Source organism: Ricinus communis, chromosome 5 (assembly GCF_019578655.1).
Source record: "Ricinus communis isolate WT05 ecotype wild-type chromosome 5, ASM1957865v1, whole genome shotgun sequence".
Taxonomy (NCBI): domain Eukaryota; kingdom Viridiplantae; phylum Streptophyta; class Magnoliopsida; order Malpighiales; family Euphorbiaceae; genus Ricinus; species Ricinus communis.
Window position 1 is genome coordinate 1,472,996 of NC_063260.1, and position 16,930 is coordinate 1,489,925.

Below are 16,930 nucleotides of genomic sequence, written 5' to 3' on the forward strand. Positions count from 1 at the left end.
TATCAACTTTCTCTGCAAAACCAAAATCAGATGTTACAATTAATAACGATCCATATGCTTTGATTGAACAAAATATTTTACACTATTACAATGTTTTGAAGAAAATTTTAGTAGAGTACTTTTAACATAGTGCTAATCTTCCTTATGAGCGCAAATAAATGTAGCCACCACCATTTCATTTGAAGGTCTGAAATTGGGCAAGGCTACCGCACCTTATTCCACTATAGCTTTCCAAGAAAAGTTAATGGAAGTATCAATTGCTACAAGAAACAGGTAATCACACATAATATTCCGTTTGTTAAAAAGGTTAGTAACAGTCGATGTAGTTATTTCTTAAAAGAAATTCTAAACTGACCTTGCAAGAAAGGAAAATAAATAAATTAAAGGTCAATATCCACACCTCTATTCTAACCAGCGTCTTCTTCTTTGACATTATTTTAGGGTTTTCTTGCTCTTTGGTTTCTAGTTAGACCCTCTCGTTCTTTTTCGATTCTCCTTGAAATTTGGTTGTTTGTTATTCATCTCAATTATAGTTTGAATTAGTTAGGCCTTTTTTCCTTGGTTTAGTGTGAGGGTTTAAGGATTTACAGAAAAGAGGAGAAGATTTCTACTTCAAGTGGAATCAGTGACACAATGGAAGGAAGATACAGGAGTACCAATTGTGGTTGTGGAAGAAGGCTGGAGTTGGAATTCTGAGACTGATTAAGCTAAAACTGACTCCACTACTATCTTAGGGAATACAAATATGGATATTGGGTTGGTTGGTGTGTATCTGAAACACCTGTAGCTGAGCAGCCAACACTTTCAAAGTCGTGGTATAGTTCATATGGTCTACTTGAGGAGCTGAAGAAGAGATTGACAAAGCAGAAAGAAGAGTTGGCAGAGATTAAGACAGAAAATAGGCAACTATAAGAAAAGATAAATGTGCTTGAAATGAATCTGCTTTACCTTAAGCTAATTTTGTGTCTGTAATCTTTATGGCTACAATGGTGGTGTAATTAATTGAAAATTGGAAATTATTTCTGAATATAGATGTTACCTTTTAATAAAAACATATACCAATTAGATTAATTAAGATTTTGAGTTTGAATTTTAGGCATTAGGTAGTATTTTATCATTTGTAAATGTTCTATCTGAAACGCTGTAAATTAATTTTAAATATATTGACACGCTTTATATTAACTATATATATATATATATAGCACATTGTAGAATTTTTATAGGAATATTGATTTGACTATAGTCTAATTTGGTGGATAGGCCATGTCCAAAGTAAAATGCATGTGCTTAAAGCAACAAAAAGTAAAAACATGGTCTTCTCCATGAGGCGAAAATGTGAAGGCTCATGCCATTTTTGCATGGAGACATCTCAAGATTGTTACCTGAAAAAGAAAAACAGTTGAAGTGGTGCAATAAAGAATGTAAAGGGAGAAGAAAGCTGTACTTACAATTAAGAAAACGTTGAAAATGCATATAAAGTGAACAGAAACAAAAACAAAAGCATGATTATGGAATAATAACACTTGGACCAAATGAAACGTAGGCAACATGAGAAATTGAGGAAAATTAGGAGATAATAACCCAACTAAGCCAAATCTCTCTTCCTACATTTATTCTTAACCAAGCAAATGGGCTCTTCGTCTCCTTCACTTCAACAATCTGCATAACACAATGTGGCTCTACTCACAACTAAAATCCTCATTTCCAACTCTCTCTCTCTCTTTTGTAATTGTGTGGCAGTGGGCAGCTCCTATTTATTACCTTTTTGAATGAGAGCTAAAAGAGATGATAAGAGTGGAATTATAAGTCACAAGAAAGTTAGTCACTACTTCTCCCTTTTTGCTTGTGACTTCGTATTTTTTGTCCTTCTTCATACTGCAAAGAGGAAGGCTGCAGGAGAAAAACAAAAAAAGACAAGGATGCATCATCTACCAGTTAAGAGTAACCTCGTTGATTCAGGTTCTGAGACAGCTAAGCTTTGTTTTGGAGGCAATAACCAACCCCTTTGCCCGAAACCTCGCCGGGTCGGACCTACTGTACCTGAATTTCTCAAGCCCCTTAGATGTAGCAACCACAGGTAATTTGGATGTTGCTGCTATAGATACAATACATTAATTAGTAATTTCTCAGGTTTAGTTCTTTTTTCTGACGTGTCTATTACCACCCTTAATTATATATTTGTTGTTTCTCACAACCAGCCAACCAACTTCTGATGGAAGAAATGGAATTCTGAACCTGATATCTGATAAGGTTCGTTCTTCTTTCCATAATATTGCAGCCAAGTAGCATCAATACTTGGTTGCTAGTTCAAATACTATATTGAGACAATGTCAGATGCTTGGTAATCTTGAAAAAATTTGGGTGGAACACATAAATTGATATCATTACTCCTGACTAAGGTCTTTGGCATTGATGTTCACGTAAATTTTGCAGAGACCTGATGGTTCAGAATCCATATGCACTGGATGCTCACCATCTAATTATTCAGGATCTCCTCCAGGCAGGACAGATAATCCATTGATTCATGACGTGCAGTTTATCCATCAAATGGAGCTTCTTTCGCCATTTACACGAACCAAGCTTTCTGATAAGTTTGGCTTCACCTCTGCCTCTCCTGCATGAGCTTTAGTTTCGACCTTGAAATGGGATTTCTTGTACCAGAAGAAGTACCATTTTTATTTTTGCGGGCAATGTTGTTGTAGTGTTGATTAATTTAGTTTAATCATGTTATATTTCTCTCCCTTTTCTCACAATTATGCATTGTGGGTCTCTTTCTGTAAGTATCATAAGATGGTCAGACTCATTTATCTTTGTACATAATGTCTGATCATAAGGCTAAAGCAATTTGAGCAAAAAAAGAATTTCTATTATTTGGTTAGAGCTGTCATCTTACTTTTAGGATAAAATCAACAGTTCTAGATAAGTAACTTTATTGACAAACTAGTTAATTATTTTATAAATATTTTATACTTGCCTATAGTATCATCATCAGTGATTTTTTCTTTTTGGATTTTTTCTGCTCTTTTTATGTCTATACTATAATTTATCTTTTTTTATATTTCAATATATCTTAATATTATATTTTCCATTTACATTATAAACTAATCTATATATTATTTGGCAAGGCCAATGTCAGGTATTTCATTTTTCAGTAACTTTCAGATATTTGAAATGTTAATAGGTTTCAGTTATGGATGCACAGGTTCACTACTATGTATAGTATTTAAGACAGATAGGGCATACTGCAATTACATGAAACATGCAAGTTATTTTTCACTCATCTTTATTTCCATTAATAGCAAAGTTATTCCTAACATATTTCCAGATTTGCAAGGTCCTATCATCAGTAGCATATCAGGAAGTCTCTTAGAAAATAGCCATTTCTCCATACCCTCCTCTAAATTTATCACTCTGCTTTACATCAGAGTCTGATATTTGAACAATAGGAAACCTGTCAGTTAAAGCCATACCCTGAGCCCAGGAGGCATACCAAAAAGAAAGTTTCACCGTATTCCCTGTTTCATACTCAAATAATAGTCTGAGATATTAAAAAATTGTCTGCAACTCCAACTAGAATCTTCATGCTTACTGATAACTAAGATGCTTCAGTTTATTAACAGTCGCCCATTTAACCCAAACATGCTTCATAAGAGCTAGGCCTGATTCCTACGCCATTTGCAGATTTTATCTTATAAATATTCTCCCAAGATACCATTAGACCCTGCCTACTAGAGGAGCTACCCTGCCAAAGAATAACTTTCAGTTCTAGTTGCAATTTTCCTAACCCACTCCCAGTAGTGATTTATAAAGAGCCTAGAGGAAATCAAATGCATGCCCAAATACTTAAGTGGAAGCCTACCTTCCTGAAATTGTAGAATTTTCAAGCTTCTGCTAGTTATGGTTCCCAGCAATACCATTAGACAGGAAAAGATCTTATTAGGATTTGGTAGACCTGAAACATCACGAAAATGGCATAGCACTTGCTTGATGATCCTAGCAGATTGATATCTCCACTACAAAAGACAAACAAATCATGATTAAAACTACTGAGGTCACTTAACTTCATGCTGCCACAACCTTAATAATATTTAAGTTTCTAAGCAGTATATTTACTGAAAATCCTGGTCAAATAATCCATGCATAAACACAAAGAGCAAAATAGCATCCTGCTTAGAAACTTTAGAAGTCAAAATAGCTTTATAGTCAAGAAAAATAGTTTAATCAGTATAATAACTTCTTAGACTCCTAGATCCCAAGAAGTTCTGATAGTAATCAAGTGTTCCCTGATTAATCTCTTCTGCATCACTGCACTCACTATCATCACTCTTACCAATTATAGAAACACCATTTGTAACCTTCCTTTGCTTTAACATTCCATGAAACTACTCTGTATTCTGATAATCCAATTGGACTCTCAATCTTTGCCTTATAAAACTCTCTTCCTAACCAATTAGTTTCCTTAAATGGATATAACAAGCCCTATCTTCATTCTGCAAATGAACATTAAAAGGGTCTTGAACAAGGTCAATCTGCACTTAACCAAGATATGCTTTGGCTTTCTTAACCTGCTAAGAGATATTGTTAAGAGCCTCATTATTCAAGTTTCATAGCTCTTTCCTTAACAATCTAAGCTTTGGGTATATTTTATACATAGCAAAACCCTGAATTGGTGTGGCCTAAACCTGCTCTACAATCTTATAGAAGGTAGGAATCCTCACACCAAATATTATAAAATTGAAAACAAACCTTAGAACTCCCAATAGTATCACTAATACTGATTAAGAATGGAGAATGGTCAGAAATGCAGGTGCTACCACCTCATATACAAAATTCTCCTGCTGATCAATCCATATTTTCATTTATAAAACCAGAAAAAGGAAGAGGATAAAAAATGGCTACTCATCCATCCCCTGCCTCATTGCCATCCCTATACTAAAAGTATGTTTGACTGGAAAGGAAAATGGAAGGATGGAAATAGAGGAAAAGGATGCAACAAAGTCTTGTTTCCTTTGTTTGTTGGAAGGATAATAGAAGAACAGTGAACTAATCCATCCTAAATTGATAGGGACAATTACTTTCCCTCCAAAATGGAGAGGATTTAGAAAGAATAAAACCTCTTTGAAATTATCTTTTTCTGAAATATTTAACTCAATTCTTTATTTACATTTTACTACTTTTTATAATATTATTATATCTTCCATTCTCCTCTCTATTTCTTTCCTTCCAAAGAAAGCAAGACTAAACCACTATGTTACCTCTCATTTTCAACCAAACAAGTAGATGGATTTAATTGTATTCCATTTTCTCACTCTTCCTCTTCTTCATCGTTCAAACCAAACATAGTCTAAAGTGATAAAGATTTTGAATCTCATATTAATAGTTAAGGAATATATATATATATATATATATATATGAAGTGGTTACTTAAAGGTATGTAGTTTTTTTATTGCTAAGTTTCATATTATTTTTCTTTTCATATTCTCTCAGTTAATATCTTTAAAATTCTATTAATTAAGTAATTTATCATATAATTAGTTATATTAAATTCACAGAGTATAAATATATTTTTAATTTTATAAGAAAGAAAATAAATAAATTTATAATTTTTTTTGAATATTCTAGTAGTGAGTTTGATAAATCATTTAAAAAATAACTCCACAATAGAAATTTAATATAAAAAAAAAATCATTTAATTCGTTGGGAATGTATTCATTATATGCCCAAAATAATCCCATATCCTTAAATGAAAATACAGATAATTAAAGGGTATCTTTTTGTACTTTCCCTAAAAGTTATGGCGCAATTCATCTAAACTGTCAGAAAAAGTAAAGAATTCAAAAACCCGCCCTTTTTCCAACTACCCTAACTGTCACAAAAGGCCAAATTAACAAAAAGAAGTGGGACCCTCGTTTCCACATGCCCTCTTCTTTCTCTCACTTCTCCAGTTTCACTGATTCTTTTTACTTCAACAAAGAACTGAAATCAAGATCTAGGGTTTAATAATTGAACAAGAATCATGCATTTCCCTTTGCAATGCACATCTTTCTAGGGTTAATCACAATCATGTTTTCTTTCTTGAAATTTTTAGTCTTTTCCTTGCTTCTTTCAGTTTGGGTTTTCCCTCAAAATTGTAAAGGTCGCATCTTTACGTTCAAGATGCACCATCGCTTCTCTGACATGCTCAAGGACTTGTCTGATTCTACAACATCAAGAAACTTTCCCTCTAAGGGAAGTTTTGAGTACTATGCTGAGTTGGCTCACCGTGATCAGATGCTTCGAGGCCGCAAACTATACAATGTAGAAGCACCCCTTGCTTTCTCTGATGGCAACTCTACTTTTAGAATCAGTTCTTTGGGATTGTATGTTTCTTGATTTTTTGAATTGGGTTTTTCTTGATTTTCTATTCCATTTTTCTTTTGTTTTGAACTGGTATTTTGCTTTGTTATAATTTTGGGTGTAGTTTGCATTACACCACGGTGGAGTTAGGGACTCCAGGAATGAAGTTTATGGTGGCACTTGATACAGGGAGTGATCTGTTTTGGGTGCCTTGTGATTGCAGCAAATGTGCTCCTACTCAGGGCGTTGCTTATGCTTCAGTATGTTTTCCCTTCTTATTTTCTTTTTTTTTAAAAAAAAAAAAAAAGAAATTCTGAACTACGTTACTTATGTATTTATGATTATCATATCTTTCACTGCAGTAGATGCTAAGATACGGACAGATGTTTCTTAGTTAGAACCTATTGTGACTAAAATTCTTTGGTTTTATCCTGGTTATAGTGTCCTTGATCTGATATCTTTTCATTTTTATTTGTAAAAGGAATTGGTGTTTGGGACTCATGGCCCTTTGTTAAAGCCTGGTTCATATATGATATGGTCCTCAAATTTGTAAACCTATGTGGTTAATTGCTCATTCTAGACATCAAAATCTGTAACTTGAGGTGATTCCATTAATGAAGCATTAAATTATAGCTCTTAACAATTGCAAAAGTTGCAAATGTATGAAATTTTATGTCCATAAATGATATTGAAGGCACATTGCAATTCTCCCTATCTTTATTTTGTATGCCTTTTGTGGAAAAGACATAATGACAATGGACTTCTAGTTTGGCTTGGTTTGTCTTGTTGCTCTACCTAGAATGCTATTTGAGCTCATGATTGGTTTCCTGCTGTCTGTTATTTGCTTAGCAGGACTTTGAGCTTAGCATATACGACCCAAAACAGTCATCAACAAGCAAAAAGGTTACTTGCAACAACAATTTGTGTGCACACCGTAATCGCTGCCTTGGAACATTCAGTAGTTGTCCTTACATGGTTTCTTATGTCTCGGCTCAAACGTCTACATCTGGGATTTTGGTAGAGGATGTTCTACACTTAACATCTGAAGATAGTAATCAAGAATCTATTAAAGCATATGTCACATTTGGGTATGAATTTTATTGCATTTAATTTTTTTAACTTAATAATGGATTTGAACAATGATGAATTTACCTGATTACAGCTTTGGTTTATTATTACCATGATTGGGTTGATGTTGAGGTAACATGTCATACGAATTGTGCAGTTGTGGACAGGTTCAGAGTGGTTCATTTCTGAACACTGCAGCTCCTAATGGTTTATTTGGGCTTGGCATGGATCAGATTTCAGTCCCTAGCATTTTATCTAGGGAAGGTTTAACAGCTGATTCTTTCTCCATGTGTTTTGGACATGATGGAGTTGGAAGGATCAGTTTTGGGGACAAGGGCAGTCCTGACCAGGAGGAGACCCCCTTCAATTCAAATCCATCACAGTAAGTGGTAATTTTTCATTATGATGGGAATCATCTTATCTTTTGTGTTTGATCTAAGCTTTTAGTTAGTTATTCTAGATCTTATGCATGAAATACTTTGCAGCCCAAGCTATAACATTTCTGTCACTCAAGTTCGAGTAGGGACAACTTTAGTTGACGTAGATTTCACAGCTCTTTTTGATTCTGGAACATCGTTTACATACTTAATCAATCCAATTTACGCAATGGTTTCAGAGAATGTAAGCAAATGTTGAAGATCAATTCACTTATCCCTTATCTATTGAGTATCAAATGCATGAGTTAAAGTTTTCAAGTTCCTTTGCAGTTCCATGCACAGGCACAAGACAAGAGGCGCCCACCTGATCCCAGGATCCCCTTTGAATATTGTTATGATATGAGGTTATATAATGAAGTCTTGTTTGTTATTTTTCGTCCTCCTCTATGATTGTCTTATCTCTTTGATTATGGGCAGTCCCGGTGCAAATTCAAGTTTGATACCTAGCATGAGCTTAACCATGAAAGGAAGAGGCCATTTTACTGTCTTTGATCCAATAATTGTCATCACCACTCAGGTAAAATTCTATGTCTTCTTGTCAGAATTATCTATGTTGTTTATGTTGAAAATAATATTAAACACTTTTTGGTTCATGAATTGCAGAATGAACTTGTTTATTGCTTGGCTATTGTCAAAAGTACAGAACTCAATATCATTGGACGTAAGTTTTCAATGTGCAATATGGTTTTATGAATAAGAACCTGGATGCAATTTATGATTAATACAAATGAATTGCAAATATTGGAACGACTGATATCTAATAGAGTTTTGTACCTTAATCTAGTTTTAGACCTTAAAGCTAACTGACCTTTTAATAAATTGTTCCCATAAACAAAGAGAAAGATTACAGGCCAAATAACGATCATTGTATAAAAAAAAGATTCCTTTTACTTTACCACATTATAGAGCTCTATTTTTTCTTTTCTGAAAGTAAATATTTAAGGCACTAATTGAATTTCTTGATTTTTATGCAGAAAATTTTATGACTGGATACCGTGTTGTATTTGATCGAGAAAAGCTTGTCTTGGGGTGGAAAGAGACTGACTGTAGGTGTTGCTTTCATAGGCATTCTTTTTCTTCCATATTTTCATACAATGGTTTTTGCAAGTGACAAAGATTTTTTGACTCTTTTACAGGTTATGATCAGGAGTACAACTCATTCCCAACAGAACCACATGCTTCCGATGTCCCTCCTGCTGTTGCTGCTGGACTAGGTAATTATTCTAGTCCGCATTCGACAAACCAGGACAGGAAGAAGTCTCAGAGTTCAGTAGCATCATCCTATCCCTGTAGCCATACTTGTTCTGTAATTTGTTTCACATTTGTCTTCACATTATACATTTTGTTATAGCCATTTCTTAGTCTTTCATTTATCAGGAAAGTTGCACGGTTATTCTTTAGTTGAGTTCCAGATCCCTACAGTCCTCAACTTTAATTAGGAAAATACAGCCTTCCTTTAATTAAGAAAATATCACCTTCCTCTAACCTAGTTATACCATGCATAGTTTCATAAGCTTTCGTTCCTTTTTCTGGTTAGGTGATAGATAAGCCAGACATCATGGTATTATATATTTCTAGCTATGGGTACAGTGCCCATATTGTACATCACTTTTCAGCACTCTGTCATTTCTATCCGCTTATGTTTGGGTGTATTGAGCTCAACTTTTTTGTTTCAAAGAACCCTTTAATCTTTATCATGTAAATCAGCATCATATAGAGGAAATATGCATATAGGGTATAATTCATGGTTAAATTTAGTGAAAAGCAAGAATGTAGCTCGACATTGAGCTCCCCAAAGATTACATCTTGATGATTGTGGTCTGGATCTTTCTTGCATATATAAATGATAATCGGATGGATCGAGTCGAGTTTAAATAAGATCATTTTTGGGCTTTGAATTTGAATATTTTGGATGCTAACGAGACAAATCGAATTTCAAGATTTGAGTTTGTGTTTCTATTTCTATTTGTGTGTATTATAATAACAAGTGCTAGTAATTTACTGGATCGAATTTCAAGATCAACGTTGAATGGAACTATTGTTGCAAAGTTTCTTCTCCTTTTTATGGATAGCATCAGCTTCAACTTTCTTCCTGCTAGAAGCTTTCCTTAAATGGTTCTTGAGCCTTTGTTGCCTATTTGTTCCAAATGTTTTTTTTTCTTCTTGCTACAGGTGGACCATTGGTAGCTTCATTAATTATTATCAAAATCTCACTCATAAAGCTAAGCCCACTTGAGGTTCCTCCTATCCTCTGGATGTTCCTCATCATCTAAGGAAAAATCACTTTCAGCCAATGTCATCGATAGTATCACTTGTATAGATTCATAATCAAGGTCTTTAGTTTTAGTTTCTTGACCATTGGATGCTTCCTCTTTAAAATGCCACCCCGAACAATTGAAGTCTCAAAATATCTTCTTCTCCATGTCCACCTCCTAATCCATCTTCACCATCACCTCTTTGTCCTACTCCTTCATCACCTCTTCCATCATTTATATTGTGAATATCATTCTCACCTATTAGCTCAATAATTAACTTAGCTTATTGAGCTTAGCTTCAACATACCATGCACACTTCCATTTCTAATGCACTTCATCATCTCCATTACACTTCTTGTCATCTTGGAACAACTTCTTCCCAGCATTATCAGGATCCAAATACCCAATTTTTACAATCTTCGAATAACCACATTCCTTCACATCATTCTTCAATTTAAAATACCCCATCTTGTATGAAATTAAACATAAATGAATTGGACAAAATTGGGGAAAAAAAGAAAAGAAAAGAAGTTGAAAGTCCAGTGTTAAGTAGGTAATCAAGCCAAATTCTAAACCAACTGGAAAATTGAGTGAAAGCCAATACTAAAGATGTCAATCATAGCTCTATGTTGACCAGAATGAAATATTGAACTTCAGCAGCCAACTTCTTCAGAAAGCAGTAGCAATTTATAAAATTAAATACTCTCAATTATGTCATAGTCATATTTCAACTACAAGGCTGGTAGATAATTGGCATCATACTAGTAATGCCATATAAATATCATAATACACACACGATGCAATCACGTTAGGGGAATGAAGGATGCATTTGTGGCAGAAAAAGCAAATAATATCATGGACATTCGGCAGCTGAAGCACAAATGTAGCAGATTTTTGCCATCATAGCAATTGTCACTTCCCTTCTCAGATCTACCAATCACAAGATCTGACACATTCTGGAGAAGACAAACACCTCTGATTGATGACTTGCCACACGCTATTTTTGTGTTAACTGCAAACCTGTGAGTAAAGGAACAACCAGAGAATCATATAGCAGTAACAACAGGTCAGAAAGATAAGAAAGCAGACTAACACTCTTAACAAATCATTAACAGAAGTTGCAATGCAGGCCAATGTACAAGTAATCAAATGATCCCAGCAAGACCATGAACAGAAGGAACTTACAGGCGCCCACTATATCTCTTCCTAAAAGACTTCTAGTATATGCAAAAACCTCTCACATAAAGTTAAAAATCCAAATGTTCCTACAATTTCTTTCATAAAATTTCATCAACTTTCTCCATCTTGATTTTGAATCAAAGGAATAGTTTCAAATACAACCACAAACCAAGGGGTAGATAGAAAAAAGAAAAAGAAAAAACAACATACATTACTCAGTTTATCACAATGCAGCAAGTGAGAGGATGCTCACGGATAATTATTTGGAGCCTAAGCACAAATGGAAAGGAGAAGTTACCTGCAGCAATCAATTGAGGAATCTTTTTCTAAGCAGTTTTGCGAACTTAGCAATGCCTCTGCTATCACATTGGTTTTGAAGAGTTGTCTTCAACCAAAAGGGAGACTTGGGGAAGATTGAGAGCTAGAGGCAAGCCAAAGCCGAGGAAATGATCAATGATATCTTCAGCTTAAAACTTGTATACAGTTACACAATTTCCCCTCTAACTTCACCTTTATCCCCATTGTCTGATAGATATATTGTTGGAATGCTTCCACTTGCAATAAGACTTTTAACACTTGAGGAAGTTCTAGCATCTTTTGACAACTTAAGTATTGCATCTCTTATAATTATACAATTCTTATCAAGTGGATCTGGAAAATTTCTCCTATCAACCATCTTTTTTAATATCTCAAAAGCCATAGGGAAGTTTGAAATGTTGACAAAAGCACTTACTAATGATATATAAACATAAGTGTCAGGTTCCATTTCCTCCTCTTCCATCTCATGGAAATGAATCAGAGCTGCTTCAGGCTTATCACACTTGCAGAGACCATGAATAAAACCCATAAAAGCAACTCTATTAGGACGACACCCTCTTCTCCTCATTTCATTCCATAGCATTACAGCATCATCAGGTCTCCCAGCCTTACATAAACCATCTATTAAGGTAGTGTATGTAAAGACATTAGGTTCCCTTTCCTTTGCAGACATGCTACAAAGACAATTCATAGCATCATCGATACAACCATTTTTGCACCAACCATCTATAAGCAAGTTATAGGTAACAACTGAGGGAATGAGACCCTTCATCACCATCTCATTGAAGAGATTCCGAGCTTCTTCAGTTCTGTGGGCCTCATAGAGCCCTTTCATCAATATATTGTAAGCTATCACATCAGGACAACGCCCGCGAGCACTAATGTCTTTAAAAAGCTTCAGAGCTTGATCTACTTCTTGAACTTCAATTAAACCACCTAATAATGCAGAATACGCAATTATATTAGGTGGAAAACCTTCTTGCACCATATCAGTAAGAAAAATAGAAGCTTCTGCTGCCTTCCCATGTTTGCACAGTTTTCTAACTAGTAAGGTGTAATGTTTTACCCAAGGCTCACAGCCATATAAACGCATCTTCTTTACCAGATCAAGGGCTCCAGAAACATCTTGCCTCTTGCATAGGCACCCAAATATAGAGTTGAGAGTAAATTGGGTTGGCTTAAAACCCGACTCCTCCATTTCTTTTAAAAGCTTGTAACTTTCCTCCAGTCTATCAGAATTGCATAGTCCATTGATTAAGTTATTGTAGAGTAGTAAATCTCGATTACATCCAATTTCAGCCATATCTTGAAAGAGGCAAACAGCCAGGTCCAACTTGCAAGCCTGCATCAAACCGTTAATTACAATACTAAAACTAGCAGTATTAGGTCGAATCTTTTCATCTCGGAAAAGTTTATACTGAACATCGTCATCATCTCCGTTTCCCATCATGTTTCGGAGAAGACAGCAAGCTTTATCTATCAAGCCACTGTTAACAAGAGAACTCAAAACAGAATTGCAAAGCAAAGTCTGAGTTTCTATATTCATATCCTCAAGGGTTTCCTCAAGTATGTCGATCAACTTTCCTTCTTCAGGAAACGAAGATATGAGCTTACTAACAACTCCGATATCAGGTTGGATTTTCAACATCTTCATTTCTGCATACAAAGACAAAGCTTTATCAAGCTTTTTATTTGAGCAGAAGCCTCCAATTAGCACGTCATAAAGTGAAATATCAGGAGAAAGACCATATTTCTGCATCTTATAAAATAATTGGACACCCTTATCCACTCTGGATTGCTTCACAAATCCATGAATCAAATTGCAAAAGGTCTTCTCATTCAATCTAAAGTTTTGCTCTTCCATTTTTTCAATAAACTCAAAAGACTTATCAACCTGACCCCACTTGCTAAAAGACAAAACCAAGATAGAGAATACATATGCGTCTAACCAACCATGATCTTGAATCTCATTGAAAACATTCAAAGCTTCATCAAACTTCCCAGCGTTGCAATAAACCTGCAATACAGGAGTCAAAGTGTACTTACTAAAACTCAACCCTTGATCACGCATCTCTTTAAGTCTCACCTCAACCAAATCAACAGAATTACAGTTAGAATTAGAGCTAGAAAATGCCTCTAACAAACAATTATAGCTATAACTATTGTGAGTGCAAAGGCCCTTCATTTTAACTTGATCAAACAACACGTTAGCCTCATAAGCCAAACCCACATTACCCAAACACCTAATAAAGAAACCCAATGCACCAGGGGTCATTAAACAACGAGAATCCAAGATATCAACAGCCAAAGCTCTCATTAGGGCATTCTGTCGAGCACGTGATAGGATTGAGGCCATGGCATTATACGTATATACATTATGCTTATACCCATATTGATTTGATGCCCAAGTAAAGAATGTGTGGGCTTTTTTCCAGCTTTTGAAATTTTTTAACACAGATTCGACAAGTTGGGTATTTAGCATTGGAGCAAGACTCTCTAACTCAGGGCTGTCTTCTGGGCAAAATGGCTGTTTAGTGAAGATGGAGACGAAGTCATGGGTAATGCTTGTGTTATTGGTTGAGAGGTTTCTGTAATGTGGATTAATGGGTTTAAATAATAACAATTTGCAGAGATTTTCGGTTTGTTTCGTAATTCTTGACGGAGCCATGGATTTGCTCACAGTTTTTAAAATTTCAGCGGCAAATATTACGGACTTCACTCAAAACAGAAGAAGTCTTTGTTTGATAGACCAACTGGAATGGCAGTTTGCCCCCTGAATTTAATGTCAATAGTCAATTAGCTCAGATTTAACTTTCTAACTAATTAGTAATTAGTTCAGTAATTTACTAAAAGTGGTCGATTTGGCATCAAAGGATTTAACCAATAAAAAAAATTTCACTTTAATATTTGAACTTCATACTAAAAATCACACTCTTAAAAATAACTTTTTAAATTAATTCAAAGAAAAATGATTTAATTTTAGATAAGTTAAGCTTAATTTTTAATAAAATATAATTAAACTGTTAATTTCATTAGAGTAAAGATTTAAGCATTTTAGAGAATATTCTTAATTCTCCTTTATGTTAAAATGTTTATGAATTAAGCTATTTAATTCTTTTATTATTTTATTTACAAATTACTACTAGATGTGCATCTTACTATCTTTTGAATATCTACACTTTTGTTTTAGTTACGAAATATTTCAAAATGTTTCGAGCATGTTACATCTATTTTCTTAAAAGCTAATTTTTATTTATATTTATATAATGCACTCTTGTTCTTATCACGCAATGATAATATCTGTTGAAATTAAAATTTATTATGCAATAAGTAAATTGAATTTGGTGATATTAGTCTAAGTTTTAATTAAACCGAATAAGAGATTGACCTAGTAAAATCTCAGCGACTCATTCAAATCTTCAATGACTTGATTAACCCAGTGGTTCAGATAATAACTTTATTTATAATTTAAATTGAAAATAATTTAAAAAAATTATCAAACTTGAAACCAAATATTAGATTTTAACTATGCTTAATATTTAGCTAAGAAGTACCATAATTTTATATTTTTTAAGTAAATCATAAACTTCACACCATACCTTATTAATATCATAGTTTTAAATATTTAAGATAGTTTAATGATATATTTAATATATTGAGAAGGATTTAATTGAAATTTATATATGCATATTAGAAATAGATGAAAAGGTATTTGCCTTGAAAGTGATTATAGGTATTCTTAACTCAAATTAAGTATAAGCTTAAAAGTATAAAAAGAAAAAGAAAAATGGTCAAAGCAAACCAACAACGTAAATGAAAAGAATAGAATTATATTATTTTGGATATTTAGTTTAAATAAATTTAATTTATAGTTTATAATCCAACCATGCTTTTGTAAATACAGCGACAAATAATGATATGGCGGAATTCTAATAAAGATAATACATTTTGTTAATCTGTGAATTTAATATATAAATATTTATAATCTATAATTTGAGAAAAATTCTTGACTTGATTAAAATAATCTTAAAAGTAATAAGTAATTACTAGTTTTATTTTAATTTTATATGTAAAATATTAATTTAATTTTTTAATTCTAATGTCATTAATTATTAATTGATCTAATTCAATTTTAATTTTATTATAATTTTATATATTTTTTTAATTTTATAAGAAATTAATAAATTATTATATCACATTATATATAGCGTAGAGAAAAGTCTTCAGTAATCAGATGAGGAAAAAAAAAATATTATAAAAATAGTCTAAAAATATACATAAAAATAAAAATATTTGATTTAACTAGAAGAACACCATAAATGGCGCCTAAATCTTTTAGAACAAAATAACTCCTAGAAATAGAAATGTTTACCATTTCGAGGCCTAAACATTGGAATTTGACCGAAAACGACGTCGGTCTAGCAACAACAACCTAAAACCCAAAGCTCTCAACAAATCGGCCTCGGACGGCCCATTTTCTAGCACAAACTACTGCACACTTTCTAGATACATACATCATCAAATAGCAAAAGTATAGCTAAAAGGTCAATTTGGCCCCTAACTATTTTCCAAGATAAAAAAAAAAAATCAGTTGTTTTTAGCCAATTCGCTTCTAAACTTTCTATTCATAGCTAATTAATCCTAATATGACCATAAAGTAGTATTTTTATCAGAGTGAAATTTCATAACATGAAGCTCACAAAAGTAGATAATTTATCCATATATTCTAATCGTCTAAACGCTACCTAAATTGGAAAAAGAGTTATTTAAAGAAACCAACTATCTCTTGAACTTAATTCTCCTTTAAATTTAAGCTACCGATAAAACTAGGTCAAGAATGGTGCTACTTTTATAAGATCCAAGTTACGATGACTCATTTAGGATTAAGGTAGACCATCGCTATCGAACGGGAAGGAAGAACAACTAATTGAGGTTTTTCACTAAAAGCTTTTGGGAAATTGGGACTAATAAGATACTGATTAAAATTAAAGAATGAATCTGGGTCAGAATATTAATTTCGGATCAAATTGGATCTTAGGAAAATAGTTCAGGTGCCAAATCTGCCCTTAAAGCCTGCAAAGACAAGGATCATGGAGGTAGGCGATCAAGATCATGCTAGTGGGTTGGCCTATTGCAGATTCATGGGCCAAATTGAATCACTTTTAACTACAAAACATTTTCTTTGAAATGACTAATGAAATTGAACGAAAGACTTGGGATGACAGTCGGACAAAATATTTTTGGGACCGAATTCTAACAGAACATATAAAGATAAATATAAACAATTTTGAAATGGTTCTGTGATTAAATTTTAATATTTATGACTTTCAAATATTC

General features: G+C 33.5%; 3 protein-coding genes across 4 annotated transcripts; 2 read left to right on the forward strand and 1 right to left on the reverse strand.

Annotated features, from left to right (window-relative positions):
- The first annotated feature begins 1,581 nt into the window (after positions 1-1,581).
- LOC8287374 lies at positions 1,582-2,870 on the forward strand. Its single transcript, XM_002533995.3, has 3 exons — positions 1,582-2,077; positions 2,199-2,250; positions 2,434-2,870. The coding sequence occupies exons 1-3, from the start codon at positions 1,770-1,772 to the stop codon at positions 2,620-2,622; spliced, it is 549 nt and encodes a 182-aa protein (XP_002534041.2). The 5' UTR covers positions 1,582-1,769; the 3' UTR covers positions 2,623-2,870.
- A 3,065-nt stretch (positions 2,871-5,935) lies between these two features.
- LOC8287373 (aspartyl protease family protein 1) lies at positions 5,936-9,241 on the forward strand. Of its 2 annotated transcripts, none has more exons than XM_015728305.3 (10): positions 5,936-6,359; positions 6,461-6,596; positions 7,186-7,424; positions 7,562-7,786; positions 7,890-8,025; positions 8,112-8,185; positions 8,259-8,358; positions 8,445-8,502; positions 8,816-8,887; positions 8,978-9,241. In XM_015728305.3, exons 1-10 carry the CDS (start codon positions 6,034-6,036, stop codon positions 9,190-9,192), a joined length of 1,581 nt encoding a protein of 526 aa, XP_015583791.1. In that variant the 5' UTR covers positions 5,936-6,033; the 3' UTR covers positions 9,193-9,241. The 2 variants fall into 2 exon arrangements, with proteins under 2 accessions (XP_015583791.1, XP_015583790.1); XM_015728304.3 differs by having other exon boundaries at positions 5,939-6,359; positions 7,189-7,424.
- A 582-nt stretch (positions 9,242-9,823) lies between these two features.
- On the reverse strand, positions 9,824-14,345 carry LOC8258930 (putative pentatricopeptide repeat-containing protein At5g08310, mitochondrial). The gene is made up of 2 exons (XM_002533993.4): positions 11,574-14,345; positions 9,824-11,116 (listed from the first exon to the last, which is right to left on the reverse strand). The coding sequence occupies exon 1, from the start codon at positions 14,259-14,261 to the stop codon at positions 11,760-11,762; it is 2,502 nt and encodes an 833-aa protein (XP_002534039.2). The 5' UTR covers positions 14,262-14,345; the 3' UTR covers positions 9,824-11,116; positions 11,574-11,759.
- Between the last annotated feature and the right edge of the window lie 2,585 nt (positions 14,346-16,930).